This window comes from Phocoena phocoena, chromosome 4 (assembly GCF_963924675.1).
Source record: "Phocoena phocoena chromosome 4, mPhoPho1.1, whole genome shotgun sequence".
Lineage (NCBI taxonomy): Eukaryota > Metazoa > Chordata > Mammalia > Artiodactyla > Phocoenidae > Phocoena > Phocoena phocoena.
Window position 1 is genome coordinate 20922846 of NC_089222.1, and position 17958 is coordinate 20940803.

General features: G+C 46.2%; 1 protein-coding gene across 3 annotated transcripts in view; it reads left to right on the forward strand.

Annotated features, from left to right (window-relative positions):
* ARMC8 (armadillo repeat containing 8) overlaps nt 1-14588 on the forward strand; it is a 104461-nt gene extending 89873 nt beyond the window's left edge. For 2 of the 3 annotated variants that reach the window (XM_065877039.1, XM_065877038.1), the window contains exons 17-20: nt 3515-3610; nt 8196-8268; nt 9671-9764; nt 13911-13944. In XM_065877039.1, coding sequence (XP_065733111.1) covers nt 3515-3610; nt 8196-8268; nt 9671-9764; nt 13911-13944 — 297 coding nt within the window. Of the gene's footprint in view, nt 1-3514; nt 3611-8195; nt 8269-9670; nt 9765-13910 lie in introns of all 3 variants that reach the window. The other variant, XM_065877037.1, reaches the window with a different exon arrangement.
* The last annotated feature ends 3370 nt before the right edge of the window (nt 14589-17958 follow it).

Here is a 17958-nt window from a genome sequence, read left to right on the forward strand (position 1 = left end):
GGTGGTCACAAAGCACCGAGCTGATCTCCCTGTGCTATGCGGCTGCTTCCCACCAGCTAGCTATTTTACGTTTGGTAGTGTGTATATGTCCATGCCACTCTCTCACTTTGTCACAGCTTACTCTTCCCCCTCCCCATATCCTCAAGTCCATTCTCTAGTAGGTCTGTGTCTTTATTCCCGTCTTACCCCTAGGTTCTTCATGACCCTTTTTTTTTTTTCTTAGATTCCATATATATGTGTTAGCATAAAGTATTTGTTTTTCTCTTTCTGACTTATTTCACTCTATATGACAGACTCTAGGTCCATCCACCTCACTACAAATAACTCAGTTTCAGTTTTTTTTATGGCTGAGTAGTATTCCATTTTATATATGTGCCACATCTTCTTTATCCATTCATCTGTGCTCTTCTAACCTGAAAGCAGGTATAGACAATGTGTGTAAGCACGTAGACATGGCTGTCTTCCAGTAAAACTTTATTTACCAAAACAGGCATTGGGTTGGGTTGTATTTTGTCCACAGGCCATAATTTGCCAATCATTACCTCTATATCATTGATTCCAATTGTTCATATGAGTGTGTGTGTGTGTTACTTTTATCTCTGCTCCCTAGCTCATGTGTTAAATTGGCTTGGCCCATGAACTAAATCAGTCTCTTTAAGATTTGGTTTCTTGTCTCCTGAGAATATTTACAGAAGGAGTACGTGGGCTTCAAAGCAGAACTCTAAGTCACTCTGCCATGCTGGACAAGCCTGAGGATGCATAGGTGTATTCTAACACTCCAAGAAGGGGAATCACTTGCCTATCTTGCTGGCCTAGGCTATTCTGAGGACTATTTCCTGAAATCCTCCCTTATACCCACTGTCTTAGTAGGTAAGAGAGGGGTAGTTCTTCCCTAGGTGAGTTTAAATTCTTTTCCGTGGTTAGAGTCCAAATCTGTTTTTCCCCCTTGCTTTCCTCTCAGTCCTGAAAAATTCAAGGGTGTTGTGCATGTCAAGACTTCTGACAGGCTCACCATGTACCGGATCACTGTGAAATCTGATGTCTTCCTCAGATCATCTCTCTCCCACTTCTGGGGCATATCAAGGTCTCCTCTTCATGATTTAAGTACCCTGGAATGAATAGTCCCCCAGTGCCTTGGATCATAAATTGCATTTTCTGTTTCCTGTATCCTAGAGGCAGCCTTTTTTGGTTCAAACCTCAGGACTCACTCCTTAACAATCTAGTTACTGCAGTGCTGTAATCTAGGAAAAATAAGATCACACACCCTTTAAGATATCTGAGGGTTTGGGCCATAGTAAGAAAACATTCTCCTCAGTTAGCTATAACCTGCAAGCTTAATTAGCTTAAGTCTAGCAAAGAGAAAGGTTAAAATTGGAGAAAATTATTTGAATCCAGGCACCATCTCCACCTCTCGTCACTTTCTTTGAGTAATTCCTTACTCTGCTCCTGGACTCAGTGTCACTTCCTCCAAGGATCCTTCCCTGACCCTTGCATTATCACACAAATGCACTTAGTACTTTCTCAGTTCTGTTTTTTTTTTTTTTTTTACATCTTTATTAGAGGATAATTGCTTTACAATGGTGTGTTAGTTTCTGCTTTATAACAAAGTGAATCAGTTATACATATACATATGTTCCCATATCTCTTCCCTATTGCGTCTCCCTCCCTCCCACCCTCCCTATCCCACCCCTCCAGGTGGTCACAAAGCACCGAGCTGATCTCCCTGTGCTATGTGGCTGCTTCCCACTAGCTATCTAGTTTACGTTTGGTAGTGTATATATGCCCATGCCTCTCTCTCGCTTTGTCACAGCTCACCCTTCCCCCTCCCCATATCCTCAAGTCCGTTCTCTAGTAGGTCTGTGTCTTTATTCCTGTCTTACCATTAGGTTCTTCATGACATTTTTTTTTCTTAAATTCCATATATATGTGTTAGCATACGGTATTTGTCTTTCTCTTTCTGACTTACTTCACTCTGTATGACAGACTCTAGGTCCATCCACCTCATTACAGATAGATCAATTTTGTTTTTTTTTATGGCTGAGTAATATTCCATTGTGTATATGTGCCACATCTTCTTTATCCATTCATCCGATGATGGACACTTAGGTTGTTTCCATCTCCGGGCTGTTGTAAATAGAGCTGCAATGAACATTTTGGTACATGACTCTTTTTGAATTATGGTTTTCTCAGGGTATATGCCCAGTAGTGGGATTGCTGGGTCATATGGTAGTTCTATTTGTAGTTTTTTAAGGAACCTCCATACTGTTCTCCATAATGGCTGTACCAATTCACATTCCCACCAGCAGTGCAAGAGTGTTCCCTTTTCTCCACACCCTCTCCAGCATTTATTGTTTCTAGATTTTTTGATGATGGCCATTCTGACTGGTGTGAGATGATATCTCATTGTAGTTTTGATTTGCATTTCTCTAATGATTAATGATGTTGAGCATTCTTTCATGTGTTTGTTGGCAGTCTGTATATCTTCTTTGGAGAAATGTCTATTTAGGTCTTTTGCCCATTTTTGGATGGGGTTTGTTTTTTTGTTACTGAGCTGCTTATAAATTTTGGAGATTAATCCTTTGTCCTCAGTTGTGTTTTTACCTCAGTTGCACCACAGTGAAAGGTAATTGTGTGCTGGCTTTGGAGTTAGGGAGAGTGTCTTATTCCTTTCTCAGCCCGTTGCCCAGTGGAGTGGGCGGAGTGCATGCACATTATAGGTGCTCGGCCAACGTTTGTTGAACTGCTAGGGCTGTCACTGGCTCAGTGTCCCTGTCACCATCCATTCACTTTTACCTTAATCCTTGCCTCTTGCTGGTCTGGCTGTGAGAATGTAACAGCCAACGAGAACAGTCTTTTCCTCCAGTACCAGCGTGCTGATTGTCCTCATGATGCGACTGTCCTGCCAGCTGGCACCGGCTCCCTCTAGCCTTCACATAAGGCCAGCCTGGACTAAGCTTCTTCACACATTTTGCTTCCCTTTCTGTTCCTCCAGTAGGGTTCAAAAAAGTCAAGAGGTCCTCATTGCATGTGGCTAGTGGACGGGGATCCAGAAGGTCATGAGCTTGGAAGCAAGTGGTATTTGGAAGGGGAGGTAGGGGGGAGTTACAACACCTTTGAAGTTTCTACCAAAGAGACTACCTCTTTGAAGAAACCTTGTGGGTTAGTAGCAAGAGCTTCTCTTAAAAATGAAATTTTCAAGAAAATATTAATAAATTACATTTTCCCTATGATTTATGTGATAGCATGAACTATGGCTGCCTTTGCCTAGCAGTGATGGTTTATGCCCAGAAAGAAGCCACTGAAACATTTGGGCTCTCTTTTAGCTAAGGCAGACTTTCCTTAAGTGTGGTTACTTTTGTTGGCAATGACGTTATGAGATAAGAAATCAGGGCATTCAGAGTGGAACCTGTGAGAATCCATGTACTTCAGATGGGGAATTGCCTAAGTTCTTGAGAGAGCTTGAGTCTGAGGACTTCAGAGCTTTCCTGATCGCTGGCCCTTTGTTCTTTTCCAGACACTGTGCATCCTAGCCAACATAGCAGATGGGACAACGGCAAAAGAACTTATTATGACCAATGATGACATCCTGCAGAAAATCAAGTATTACATGGTAGGCCTTTGTCCCCTTCATGGCTCCACACTAGCTGTACATGAGAAGGCAAGCACTGTAGCACTGTTAGCTCAAAACGAATTGTGCAGAGATTAAACAAAGAGTAGACTCCTCCGTAACCGATTCCAGAAACTCTCTTCCATCCTGAAGGGAAAAACGACACCAGGCTCTTGAAGCTTGTGCCATTCCCCACCCTATCGTCTGAGTGCCTTCCTCTTACACAGTGACAGCTTGGGCTCTTGGCCTTCTCTCAGTGCCCCCAAAGCTTCCCTCTCAAAGCTTCAGTCCTATACGAATGAACCCTCTAGCCTCTGGTATCTCTGGCTCTTGTTCTTTGATCATCTGCTTTCAGTCACAATCTGCTACCTACTTGCAAACACCTCAGCCACCTACTGCCATGGCCATACCCGGGATCTTGTCATCACCAGAATCTGCCCATTGCCAAAATCTGGAAATCAAACATCCCTCCTCTTTTCATTCTGTCGGCGTCTCCTAGCAAAACCCTAATTGTGGATGAACCTGTCTTCTCTTTGCCTCCTCGTCAGAGTTAACAACTGCAGAGAAAGGCACAGAACCGGGCTGACTGGTTTCATGTTAAATTCACACTTACAAAACCCACATGGGCACTCAGCACTGCCTGGTACCCTCCTGTGATTCTCCAGCAAGCTGGTGCCTCCATTTTCCGGAAGAACAGGTTCTTACTTTCTCCTCATTCTTTAAACCTCACCTCTTATCTCCCTCATCACTCTTAGTGGTGACCTCACCTTTTGTTTTACTAAGAGAATAGAAGCCAAAATCCTTCAGCAGTTCCCTATTACACCTTAAATAAAATCCATCCCCCCACTTTTTTTTTTTTTTTTGTGGTACTCGGGCCTCTCACTGTTGTGGCCTCTCCCGTTGCGGAGCACAGGCTCCGGACGCGCAGGCTCAGCGGCCATGGCTCACGGGCCCAGCCGCTCCACGGCATGTGGGATCTTCCCGGACCGGGGCACGAACCCGTGTCCCCTGCATCGGCAGGTGGACTCTCAACCACTGCGCCACCAGGGAAGCTCCCATCCCCCCTTTTGATGGCCTGTGGAGTCCTATATGACCTGACTCATCTGTATCCCCCAACTTCTCTCATTCCCCTCTTCCCTTTGTTCACTACACTGACCTCTTTCCACTCCTGGTAGAGGCCGTGCATGTTCTTTTCTGCCTCAGGACCTTCACACATGCTGGCTCCTCTGCCTGGAATACTATTCTCCCCATGGGATGCCTTCTCACCTCTCAGATCTTAGCTCTGCTAACACTTCCTTGTGGGCTCTCATCTGCGTGGGTTATTCTTTGTTACGGCATAATTGAGTGAAGTACTCCCTTCAGAGCACTTAGCTCAGTTATCGCAACATATAGTTGTTTGTTTGTGTACCTACCGACTGTAAGCTCCCTGAGGGTAAGGACTGTATCAGTTCTGTGCACAATTGTATATCCATCACCCTGTACAGTGCCTGGCCTTTAGTATATGCTTAGTAAGTATTTGTTGAATGAAATCCATACTGCTTCAACTGGGAACTCCCCTATCTTTCCAATACCAGATCCACATAATATCTCTGTAATCTTCTGAAAGCTTCTCTGGACTTCCCATACCCATTGAGGTACACCTGTCTCTCTGCTGCTGTTCAGAGCCAGACTTAAGAGCGTCTTCTGCACGTGCTGTCTCCTTCCTCACCACTAAATTCACTCTTTAGCCCACTTCATCTGGCCTCCAACCCCATTGCTCAACTGAAACTGTTCTGGTTAAGGTCACCATCCTATTATGCCAAGTCCAAAGGATGGTTTTCTCTCCTCACTTATAGTGAATTTCAGCACAGCTGTTTCCTCCTCCTGAAAACATTCTTTTCTCTTGGCCTCCATTCCATTATGCCTCCCTGCTTAGCCCTGGACCTTTATCTTTGCTCTTGCACATGTACTATTGAGATTGATGGTTCATACCCTTCGTTGCATGGTGGAGGAATCTTTCAAAGACTGTTGCCTTGCCCCTTTCCTCCTGAGATTCTGATTTAATAGTTCTGGGGTGTAGCCTGGGCATCAGTGTTTTTTTTTACAGTTCCCCACGTGGTTCTTAGGTATAGCCAGAGCTGAGAACCACTGGTTTAGGGAATCTCATCCACTCCCACGGCTTTTGCTGTCATCCCTATTCTTTGTTTGGTTTCTGGGCTCCAGTTCAGTAGTCAGTTTTGATAAATAGATTAGGCATTATCTTATTTACACTGTCATGGTATCAAGCAGTACAAAACACAACCACAATAATGGTTACTGGCCTTCAAAAGCCATGACAGCAAGCTTCCCTGATGGTGCCTACAGCTTTACAAATGCTGGTTCTTTTCTTAGTGGGCAGGAGGGGGTAGGGGAGCAAGGTCCGAGGGTCACACCGAGGGTATTCTCCAGCCTAGGCCTCTCTTCTGAACTCTGGACTCGTATATCTTCCTGCTTACTCAGCATCTCTCCGTGGCTGTCTGAAGCCTCTTGAGGTTGGTGTTTAAAAATCGATTCTTAAGTATCTCCCCTAAACCTAAATTTCTCCCCTCCTGACCTTTTCCATCTGAGTAGAGTGGCTCTGCCATCTACCCATTACTCACACCAAGGAGTCAGTCTTTATTTCTCCAGCTCCTTCGTCTCGTAATCCAGTTTATCAGTAGGTCCTGTTAGCCCGGCCCCTAGCCGCTCTGGATGCTGTTGACTTCTTTCTGTCGCCGCTGCTCTCACCCTAGTTCAAGCCATAGCCTCTCATACCTGACTGACCATAACAGCCTCCCAGACACCTCAGCACTGTCACTCCAGTCGCTTCAGCCTGGGTGACCTTCTAAAAGCGTAAATCAGGTGTTGTCCCTCCACTGCTTAAATCCTTCAGGGCTTCCTGTCAACTCAGAATGAAATCAGTCCTTACTCTGGCCCGTAAGGGCCTACAGTTTAGCCATGCCTACATCTCTGAACTAATGTTACTCTACTTTTCCTTCTCAGTATGCATAAGCTCTACAGTTTCTTCTTACCTCAAACCTTTTCACAGACTTTTCCCTCTTCTTGGTACCTCTTGCTCTTTGTACACCTGGCACCTTCCTGTTCTTCCTATTTTTTATTCTTCCTCTGTATAAATGTTGCCTCCTTCAAAGAGATCTTTTCTGTCCATTTCACTTAAAATTAGGTTCCCAGCCCTCCACCCTCCAGTTTTCCCTATCACAGCAATTTGTTTCCTCAAAAAATGTTTATTGAAGGATGGATGAACTTATATGTAGTAAATACTTACTGTTGTATTATAAATAAGTTCATTTATTCAATACTCATTGCTGGCCTGATGCTGGGAGCAGATGACACATTTTATTCTGTTTTGTCTTAGTGGAGCCCCAACTGGACAGCTCTTTAAAAGTCTTGGCAGGTAGGAGGGAAAAAGAATCACCAACCATAGAATTCTAATGAAGGAAGGCATGTGCTTTTCTTTGTCTCTGCTTAGTTCAGATATAGTTCTACATGGCAAGACGAGTCTGTCTCAGCCTTCAAGAAACTGTTGGGCATATATCGTGCCATGGTATTTCACAGATATGCATAAGTTATTTAAGTGTAGTGGGGACTTTCTGTTTTTAATTGACCAATTAAAAAATCATCTGTAACACAGAGATTGGACTTGTGGTTGCCAAGAGGGAGGGGGAGGGGGAGGGATGGACTGGGAGTTTGGGGTTGGTAGATGCAAACTATTACATTTAGAATGGATAAACAACAAGGTCCTACTGTATAGCACAGGGAACGATATCCAGTCTCCTGGGACAAACCATAGTGGAAAAGAATATAAAAAAAAGAATATATATACATGTATAACTGAGTCACATTGCTGTACGGCAGAGATTGGCACCGCATTGTAAATCAGCTATACCTCCGTTAAAAAAAAAATCATCTGGAAAGATTGTTTTACCACTGGGTCCTCTTTCATTTAGGAGAAAGCACTGTATATGGACAAATAATAACTTAAGCAAAAATGGTTGTACTTTCAGTACCTAAAGAGAAATAAACCAGAAGTGTGGTTCAGGAAAATAGGAGGCTCCTTAAGAATAGTAGAGACTTAGTCAAGTTTTTTGTGATGTGCCTGTAGAAATAAGAGTACTTTGAATCAGATACTCAGTAGCCAAAGAGATGAATACTAAGTGCACATCCATTCAGTTTATTGGCCCTGAATGTTTCCTACTGTAGAGAAAGCATAGTCAAAAGCATAGACTTGGCATATGCCAGTGTTCCTGTGTGTATGGGTTGAGTGATAAATTGCAGACTGCACCTGTGGCCCTAGAGGTGTTTTGTTTGGCCAGCCAGAGGGTTTCTAAAATTTGAGTGTGAATGTCTTTTGGCAAGGCTTCACTCCCCAGTGTGCTGGATTTCCTACCATTCTCTTGTCTTTAGCCCAACCTGTTCACCCATTAGTACTAATTTTGTGGCCCCTCAAGACATTTGGGTTTGAGGTCCCTACTTCAAACTTTTAGGCTATTGGAATTGCCTGTGGTACGTTACCAAAAATTACCTCAAATGAGATTACCTCTATTTTTGTTTCCTTTTCTGCATCAAATAGGGTCATTCACATGTCAAATTGCAGCTTGCTGCTATGTTTTGTATATCAAACCTCATATGGAATGAAGAGGAAGGTAAGAGATTGGTGAGATTTGTTCTGAAGAAAATTATGGGAAGGAAGGTCTTGCACAGGAAAGGCATCAGGTGCCCCTGCAATCCTGGGTAGAGGCACCACTCACTGGCCCCCAAGCCCCCAACCGTGTCACCTTGGTATGAATGAGAATCCATGGGTCTAGTTAACACTGAGCCCCACCGTGGAGTCAGCACTGTTCCAGATTACTGAACGTGAGGGTGGAGGAGACCGTAGGGAAGTGAGTGACAGTCCTTGTCCTTGAGAGGGCTGAGGAGGAGGATGGTGAGACGCGCTTGAAGAAGATGAGAGGTGAGGGTGGGCGGGAGGGTCAGCTTTTCACTGTGAGCAGGGGCCGCACATAGAAGGACGACAGGCAGATAAGCTTAATGGAGAAGAGGGTGCATTGGTGAGAAGGGAGAGACACACTGTGCCTGGTGGGGCAGCCAGTCTGTGAGGAGGCCCCTATAGCTCTCCACCTTGACTGTGCATTAGAATCACCCAGGGATTTTTGCACCAGCCAGTTAAATCAGAATCTCTGGGGTGGTCTCCAGACATAAGTGGTTTTTTTAATTCCCCAGGTGATTCCAATGTACAGCTAAGGTAGTGAACACATGCGGGAGAGCAGTGGGTCTCAGTGCTGGGTTGGCTGCATGAGAATCACCTGAGGAACTTTGTAAAACGCAGATGTCTGGGCTCTACCCCTAGAGATTCTGGTTCACTGGGTCTCAAGGAGGTGAATGCATGAGTGAGTCACTGTGGGCTCTTCAGGGGTGGAGGAAAGAATCCAGGAGAATTATCCTCCTTAGCACTGTGTCCAGAAGAAAGTGGAAGGAGGAAGAACTGCATTCAGTGTGCAGGCCGAGAGACCAAGTAACAGCCGGGTATCAGGGAAACAAGCTGCCCTCAAGGAGGTCCTAGTCTAGTTGGAAGATAGAACACAGCAGTGCGGAGTTGGAACTGCCACGTGCTAAGAGGCAGCAGGAAGTGCTGGGAGGTCCGAGGAGGGTGGAAGAGAATGGAAGGGGAAAACAGGACTGGTTTGGGGTAGGAAGAGCCTGGCTAAGTATGTCCAGAAAGAAGTGATGAAGATGGGGCCTGGTGGCAGGGCCTCATGCCAGGCTGAAGAAGCTGACTTGACCCTGTGGTCCATGGAGAAATTAATCCAGCAGCAGAGCCCAGATGGACTGCAGGAAGGAGGGTCAAGGGCAGGGAGACCAGTTAGAGCACTGTTGGAGAATCCAAGCATGAGGGGATCTGGCTGCACTGGGGAGAGTGGAGGGCGAGGGGGTGGAAGGGGAGAGGGCAAAGGACACTGGTAAGGCTCCAGATTGTTGGCTGTACATTAAGGAGAGAGCAATTGCCTGGGCCATGTTCCCAGTAACCTGCTAGCTTTCATCTCTCAGGCTCACAAGAACGCCAGGATAAATTACGAGACATGGGCATCGTAGATATTCTGCACAAACTGAGTCAGTCACCAGATTCAAATCTTTGTGACAAGTGAGTATCAAAGTAAAAGGGCCTTGCTTTGGGGTATGTTGCATTCTTTTATGACAGGGTTTGAATTGCTTAGTAAGTCACATAGCCAAACTCAAAATCTTTTAGATTCTTGGATTCCCTTTTTAATCTGTGAGTCAACTGTGTGACATTTGAGTAAGAGATAAACTAATAATTAGCAGATTATTAAAGATTCTCATCTTACTCTGAATTGACATGAGCCCAGGCCACCTTAGTGGGACTCTCGAGAGGATCCAGAGGTCATTCCTTTTCAGTCCCTCGAATAGAAATGCGTGTGGCCTTTTGGAGAGCAGAAATGAAGGCCAATTATAAAAAACATTCATTAGCTCAAAACCTCACTGAGCGCCTGCCTTGTGCCAGCCTGGCCTGGCTGCTGGGGATGCAGCAGTGACCACTAAGGAGTCCCTGTCCTCAGCTCACCTTTTCTGGGGGAGGCGAGAGTCATAGTCAGAGACCCCTCTAAGCTCAGGATAGCCAAGATTGTTTTTCCTGGCTGTGGACCCTTCTTATAACACAGCCTTCGTTTTCCAGCTCACTTTCATTCTCCACACTCGCAAGCAGGACTCAGAGTGCTCCACGGTCTGGCTCTGCCTTCCTTGTGCTGCCCCCTCCCCCGTGCCCACCCTGTGCTCCAGCCACACCTGCCCTCTTACAGTATCACACCTTTCAGGCATTTACACCTTCTGTTCCATCTGATTTGCCATCCCAGTCCCCTCGCCTCTGAATCCCCATTCATTCAACAAATATATATATATATTTTAATACCAACCTTACCAGGCACCGTTTCAGGCATCGGCGATATAAGGGTGAATAAAATTGATGACATCCTTGCCCTCATGTAACTTACATTCTAGTACAGAAGACAGATAATAAGCAAATGAATATGTAATATGATAGCAGATAATGAGAGGTACTACGAAGGTATAAGCAAGGGTGAGGGAATGGAGAGTAAGAAAGCTGCTTGTGGTGTAGATTAGTCCCAGCCTTTCCGAGGATGTGACATTTGATCAAAGACCTGGGTGAAATGAGAGAGTCTTCCAGGCAGATGCTTAGAATAGTATTCCAGACAGGGGACAGTGGGTTCAAGGCCCTGAGGCAGGAATGCTTGAATGTTCAAGAAACAGCAGGAAGACCAGTGGGGCTGGGGAAAAATGAGCGAGGGGGAGAGTGGTAAGAATTGGACACAGGGAGGCAGTGGGAGCAACTGAAGAGCCTTGTAGACTGTGGCAAGGACTTTGGATTTTATCCGGATTTTAATAGGAAGTCAGTCATTAGAGAGTTTTGAGCAGAAGAGACAGTATCTGGTTCAAATTTTTAAAAGATGGCTCTGGTGTCTGTGTAGAGGCTGGTCTGTAGTAGGGCAGGAATGGAAGCAGGGAGACCAGCTAAAGGCCGTTACAGTTGTGTTAGATAAGAGATGAGGGTGGTAGTGCTGGGAATATTGAGAAGTGATTGGATTCAGGATTTAATCTAAAGGTAGAGCCAACAGGTTTGCTCATGGATTTGATGTAGGATGTTAAAGAAGGAGAGGAAAGGGAAATGCCTGTAGTTTTAGCATGAGCAACTGAATAGAGGATTTGCCAAGATGGTGAAGAATAGAAGAGAAGTGGGTGGGGGTAGGGAGAATCAAGGGTTCTTGTTTGGTGTGCTGACTTTTGGATGCTATTAGATATCCAAGGGACTCGGGAGAGTGGGGTTGAAGATATGAATTGGGATGGTATATAAAGCCCTGGAGCTGGCTGAAGTCACTTAGGGAGAATAAACGAGAGGAGAGAAGACAGGAGGGCTAAGGACCATACTCTGGGACACCCCACCGCCACCTTTAGGGGAAGATGAAGAAGGTCCAGCAAAGGAGCAGGAAGAACAACCGGTGAGGCAGGCAGAGACCCGGGCGCACAGGTGTCCTGAAAGCAAGGGCGGAGAACGCCTGGACAATGGCCATCCGTCCTTCAAAACTCAAATCAGGTTGTCACCTCCGTGGAAAAATCTTGCTGAATCCTTCTGCACCCTGGCCCCCAGGCCTTGCTAGGGACCCCTCTGTGCTCCCGTAGGACACAACACATGGTGTTACGGCTATCAGCTTGCTTATCTGCTCCACAGAAGGGAAGAGGCATTTGTTTAATTGTTCCTCAAGTGAATGGCTGGGCCAGATGGAGCACAAAGAGCTGGGCCCCTTCCTCCCTGAAGCTTGCCATCCAGTGTGTTAAGGACAAATCCCCGAATAACTGCAGCCCCCACCCTGCTGCTCAGATGAGTGTTCCATCAAAGGCAAGTCAGGGCCGGCCACATGCTGAAGGTGGGATTTGAGCTGTACTTTGAGGACAGGAACCTTCACGTCTACCTCCACAGCAGTAGTAACAGCTGCTGGCTTAAATGACAGGCTCTGTCAGCCCGTCTCTTCTGGCCGAGAGCCAGACTATTCCCTGGGTTTCTTTTCTTGTGTTTGTTCAGAAATTAAAATAGTTCTGCTTAAAATCATCTCTGGGATGACCTGGAAAGAGGCCTCACCAGCATGAAGTGGGATAGTTTTAAGCCCTGGCCTGCATTGCTTAGACCAATCTGGTACTGTTTCCCCAATTTCTGTGGCACATACGTTGTCAGCAGTTCTTAAACCCCATTAAAAGGGTCAAGGTCTGAGCTACTCTTCCTCAATCCATTTAAGGAAAGGTGACCTTGCCTACAAAACCATGCATCTGAAAGACTCCTTAGATATTAATAGATAGCAGAAAGATAATGAGGGCACAGTCTCTGAGGTCCGATATAATCAGATGTAGCCAAACCCTTAGAAAGATCCAGAAGGAGTCTGAATTGACGATTTTAAAGAGTAATACAGAATTTCGATCAAGACCCTCATGTGGGCTTTCCCATCATAGTAAAGTCTGTTACCTAAAGACAACATCTTTCAGGTTCTTTGTCTTTAAGGCTTTGTGATCCTTTGACTTCAGACACTTACAGATGAGGAGCTATTGCTAACTAGGCCTCTCCACCCCAGCCTCAGAGGGCCTCAGGTTTGTGAAGTTATGGTCAATAAGAGGTAGCCTGTGGCATTATTCATAAACTTATTTCCTAACACAACGACCTTGTAGAACCCAACTTGCTCATAACTTGGAGTGGTCTGTATGGAGCTCCCTGTTCTGATGAACTGGACTATTTGCAACTATCATCTTTACAGAGTCTTAAATAATTGCAAGAATATCCCTTAGCACACCTCTTTTAAAACTGTGGATTGTATCCATTACTGCAGCAAAGAAACTGCACTTGAGTCCAGCTTATCGCTGCCCAATCTGCTTTGGTATACTTTCATCAGCTAATAGTAACAGAAAAATTTAACGTTTTCTTTCCATAACTTAGAAGGGGAGATCATTGCCAAAACCTGACTTCCAAATTTCCACAATTGCAGCCTTTACCAAATCATGATGGGAGGGTAAAGGAGGCCTTCTGAGTCCCAGCTCAAAGGAAGGCACTTTAATAAGGATCAGGATAGGTTAAGGCATTGCCCACATTGCACCTTTTCCTCTCCAGCTAGCTAACTTTTTCCCTAATCAGTGTAACAACCCACATCCCACATCAGTCAGTGTTATCAGGCATAATGAGAAGAATGGGATAAAATTGTAACCTCCCTTCCTCAGTTCTGAGGCATTTGAACCACCAGACAGCCTCATCCCAGGAGCTCTTTGCCCCTCCCACGCACCTTCTAATCAGCCCCTACCCACCTCTTCCCGGGTCAGTGTTCCTCTTAGCTTCCCAGAACCCTGAGTGTCCTCCCCAGTGTCCTGCAGCACTAGATAAAACGTGCATGGCAATAGGAGAAAGTCAAGAATCCCAGATCCATCACAACTATATGCCATTGACAAAGGAAAATTATAGAATGTCACTGGGTTGCAGCAGCTATAAGGACAAGAGCAGGACCACAGGAAGAGGATGTAGCCAGCATGGGTTTAACGTGTGTGCTGACCACAGATCTCTGCCCTCTACGGTAGGTGTCCCACTTACCTACCGTAAGTAGGTACCCGATTCCCTTGGGGGACCTACCTTTTTAGACTTTCCCAGCTACCATCTTTGAACCATGGGCTTTTTACCTTAATTACACTTCTGAGATGACGGCTAACAGGAGCTTTGTGATTGCAGGGCAAAGATGGCACTGCAGCAGTACCTGGCGTGACGGGAACGCCCTGGGCGCCTGCGAGCATCCCACATCCTTGTTAAAGGAAGTACAGGAACTAGCCTCATTTGATTCCTTCTATTTGCACAAGTCACCTTGGACTGCAGGGAGCTGTTTTGCAAAAGCAATTTGGTAGGCTTAGATCTCAAATTCACCTTGAGAACATTTTTTTGAGGTAGTAATTTCCTCAGAGGACTATTGTGTTTTGTTTTGTTTCTTTCTGAGCTACCTGGACTCTTTATTAGAACAATCAATTATTTTCCTTTGGACCTACAATTTTTTGCCTATGCTGCAGCCACTTTGTGAGTGAGAATGGCTGTGTGCGTGTGTGTGCGTGTGTGTGCGCGTGCGTGCACGTGGGTCAGGATGAACGGACGTGTGTGTGTGAGGGATACCTCAAAGTTTTCTTTTCTTATTTTGTGTGAAAATCTCTTTTCTACAGATTTTCCAGGGTTTAAGCATTGCTTGCTGTATAAAAATCTTTACTGAATTATATACAGTTTGAATGAAATGTTATTTTAAAAACAAAACGATTGTTAAGTGTTCCATAAAGGTTATGTTGGATTTTGGTCAGATGAATATTTGTAAGTAAAAAATATATGCATTTCTGAACCTCAACTTACATAGATTTTCTTTATAAAAAACAAAAAAAGAAAAAAACAAAACGAAAAGGTTGGCTATAGTTGGCCTGAATAACAGGCACGATATATGGTGCTGTGCAAAATAGTAAGCTAGCATCTTATACTGCCGTCAATATCAGCAGGTACAGAGCCTCTTTTCAGCCTAATTCAGTAAGCTCTCAGGCTTCCAAGTCAGATGGACAGGGTGGAGTGGAGTGAGGCGACAAATACACCATAGGTTTTTTGAAACATCAGAGGGAAGTATAACTACTGATAGTGAAAGCCCAGCCATGACTGGTGGGCTATGCTTGGCAGGAACTGGGCACCGAGAGCCTCCCAACTGCCCTAAATCCTGTCACTGGTATAGCAATATATGGCAGGATTTAGAACCAGTCATGGAACCTTAAGCTCCAACTAAAGTAGGTCATCACTTCATGGAAACAAAGTCCGATCACCTTGTGCTTCCTGAAACAGCATATATCACTGTGAAACTAAAGAACGTCCTACAGACGCATCTGTAGGAAGAAGCAAAGAACAGGATAGTTTAGAAAGCTGTTTTTCTCTTGGCTATACTCAGCAAGTTCTATATACTTGTCACTCAGGACTGCTATTCAGTGTGCTTTGGTAAAATGAGATGGGAATTTTAGTAAGCGACGCGGCTAAGATTTTTTCCTGCATGAAGCCCAAAGCACTGACGTTTGAGAGAAGGGAAGGGGGTCTCCCCAGGAGGACCGCAGATGACCGCCTTTTCCAGCCACTACTGCTTAGCCCTTCGGCAGCCCTCAGCTTGGCACACGCTCCAACTTCTGGGTCCGCTTCAAGGTGAACTCAAGGAGGTTGCTCTTGACTGTTTGAAGGTGCAACCAGCCTCGCTTTTCCCTTTGCCCTGCGAAGTTCAAAGGCATCGCGGCCAGGAAGCGAGGTCTGCGGCCCAGAAGCTTGCCCTGAGTGCGTGCACCCGATGGGTTCCCCAGCCCACCAGCCGCTCCTGACGGGGCACCCCATCACCAACCTGCTCCTTCCCTGGAAGAGTTAAATATGTTTGATTGCAAATGAATGTTTTTAAAGTGTATTTAATGCCGTTTTTTTCTGTTCTCAACACGACCACCCAAGATTCAAACACAGAGATTTCCAAGTTGTTATTTTTTCAGAACATTACCGATTTAAAAATCTGTCACAACAGGAACTTGGGTTTTGTGCAACCATCAGAGCACTAATGTGCAGAAGCCAGTTTAAAGAAAATGGAGCGTATTGGGGGGAGCCTTACTCAGGCCCACTCATTGGCATTTCTAGTACTGGGGAAATATCCTTGGTTGGCATTTGTAACACTAAACACTATAGAGTTGGTATTTTAAGTCCCAGGTAAATATAAATAAACCAATATGAATTGCTGAGACAATCTTGAACCCAGATAGCATTGGAAAGTGGAAAGCCCAATGAAATGACACTTTCACACTTAAACTCTGTGGATAAATCTTGCCTGTGGCTTTAAACAGATGGTCAAAGAAAAAGTGCTTTACTATGATTAACTTTTCTGAGTTGAATGAAGGAAAATGTATTTATTAAAACAAAGCTGTTTGCTGCTTTATGCAGGTGCAGTGTTCAGTCAGCAAGGAAGTGGGAGGAATGGGACGTGGTCTTGTGTTTCCACCCAAGTTCTTAACTAAGCTTCTCGCTCTCTCTAATACTGCATTCTGTTTCTCCTTTTGTGCCCTGATTGTAACCCAAAATTTATGAACTAGAAAAGAATGTCCAATTTAATAAGTTGCATTTTTTTCCTTAAGCACTTTATGCAGAACAATACATGTTCTTCTGGTAGTGTTTGGATAATATGATTTTAACACATGCTAATAAAAGCCAAGAAAAAAGCATGGCAACTTCTAAAAAGGAGTCTGTTTTCCAAATACCTAGAACATTAGGAAACATTAGAAGATGATGTGTACTGGCTTTCGGAACCTGATACTGTTGGTGAATGAGAGGCTGGGAAGTGACTTTGCATTTCAGAGGGGGGGCCAGCGCCCTAGGGCACCTGCAACTTCCAGGGGCCTCTGCAGCAGTCTGCGGCCCCCTCTTCCCGGTCTTTACAGGCGGCCACTTCCAGCCACCAGGACTCCCCACTCCGTCCTATGCCCCTCCTCCCCTGCCACCACCCACGGGACTCGGGCCCAGAGCTTGTCAAAGGACTGTCTGCACAGACGCCCTGCATTTACTGGGCGCCGCCTCCTCTTCCCCATCTCTGAGGTGTAGGGACGCACCTCCTGTCTCTTGGCCTCACTAGAACCGGAGGGAGAACCAAGGGCGCCTGCCCTAGAGTGTGGGGGGAAGATGGTGAGGCGATTCCCCCGCCACAGGGGAAACTTGGAAGCGAGGCCTGGGAAGGAGGGACTGACCCCAGATACTGCTGGAGAGCCGACGGGGAGGTTCCGGACACCTTGCCACCTGGCATAGGGGCTGGTGCTTTCCCAGTCCTACTCCTTTGCACTGACCTTCCCTGGTTGCTGGGCAGGGAGGTATGTGTCAGTTCCCAGCATGAGGGAAGTTTTGTTCCATGAGCTGGCCTCAGGGAAAGTGGAGGGAGCCCCCGCCAAGGCCACGTTGGGACCCACCAAGCCACCTTCCTCCCTCTCTCCCTGCAGCCCTGGCTGAGTGGAGGGCCTGAGCTAGTCAAGCCGTGTCCTTCACTTCGTGGGGCTAGGCCTGCCCTTCACCCGGTCAGGCGCTCACACCCAGGAGAAGCCTTAACGCCTAAAATGGCACCCATCCTGCAGGCCCAGGGTCTCTGCCAAGGAGTTCCGTCCTCAGACAGTGAGCAGATATTTCAGCCTTCCTCCAGATGGCTGCCAGCTGGGTGTACCCCCAGCAGTTCATTCAGAGCCACACAGCACTTCTCTTCCTCCCCCTCTGCCCTAGCCCCATTCCTTCCGCCAGGAACCTTCTGGACTCTGAGAAAAGAAGCGCCCTGCCGTGCAATAGAAGGAAGGAGCATGTCATCACACCTGCCACCCCAGCCCTATCACCTAGCGTCCCTCCTGCTTTCCCTGTCCCAGCCCTGCCACTCCCAGACGCTTCCTGGGAAGGCTGAAAGGTCATCACAGACACCAGCACACACCGGCCAGTTCCCCCACCTGCTCTTCTCTGTCCCCTGCTTTCAGAGCCCTTGGTCACTCCATTTATCACCTCTCATCTCTCCAGTGATGGGAGTTTGGCCTCCCAGCTTCCGGGGAGACTAGATAGCTGTCAGCTGGGTGTACCCCAGGCAGCTCATTCAGAGCCACACAGCACCTGTGGTGTGGAAGAGCAGGCATCGGGCCCTATTGCCAGCTCTGAGGTGAACACAGGCCAACCGAGTTCCCGCCTCAAGGCCACTCACAAAGGGAAGAGCACAGCCCCATGG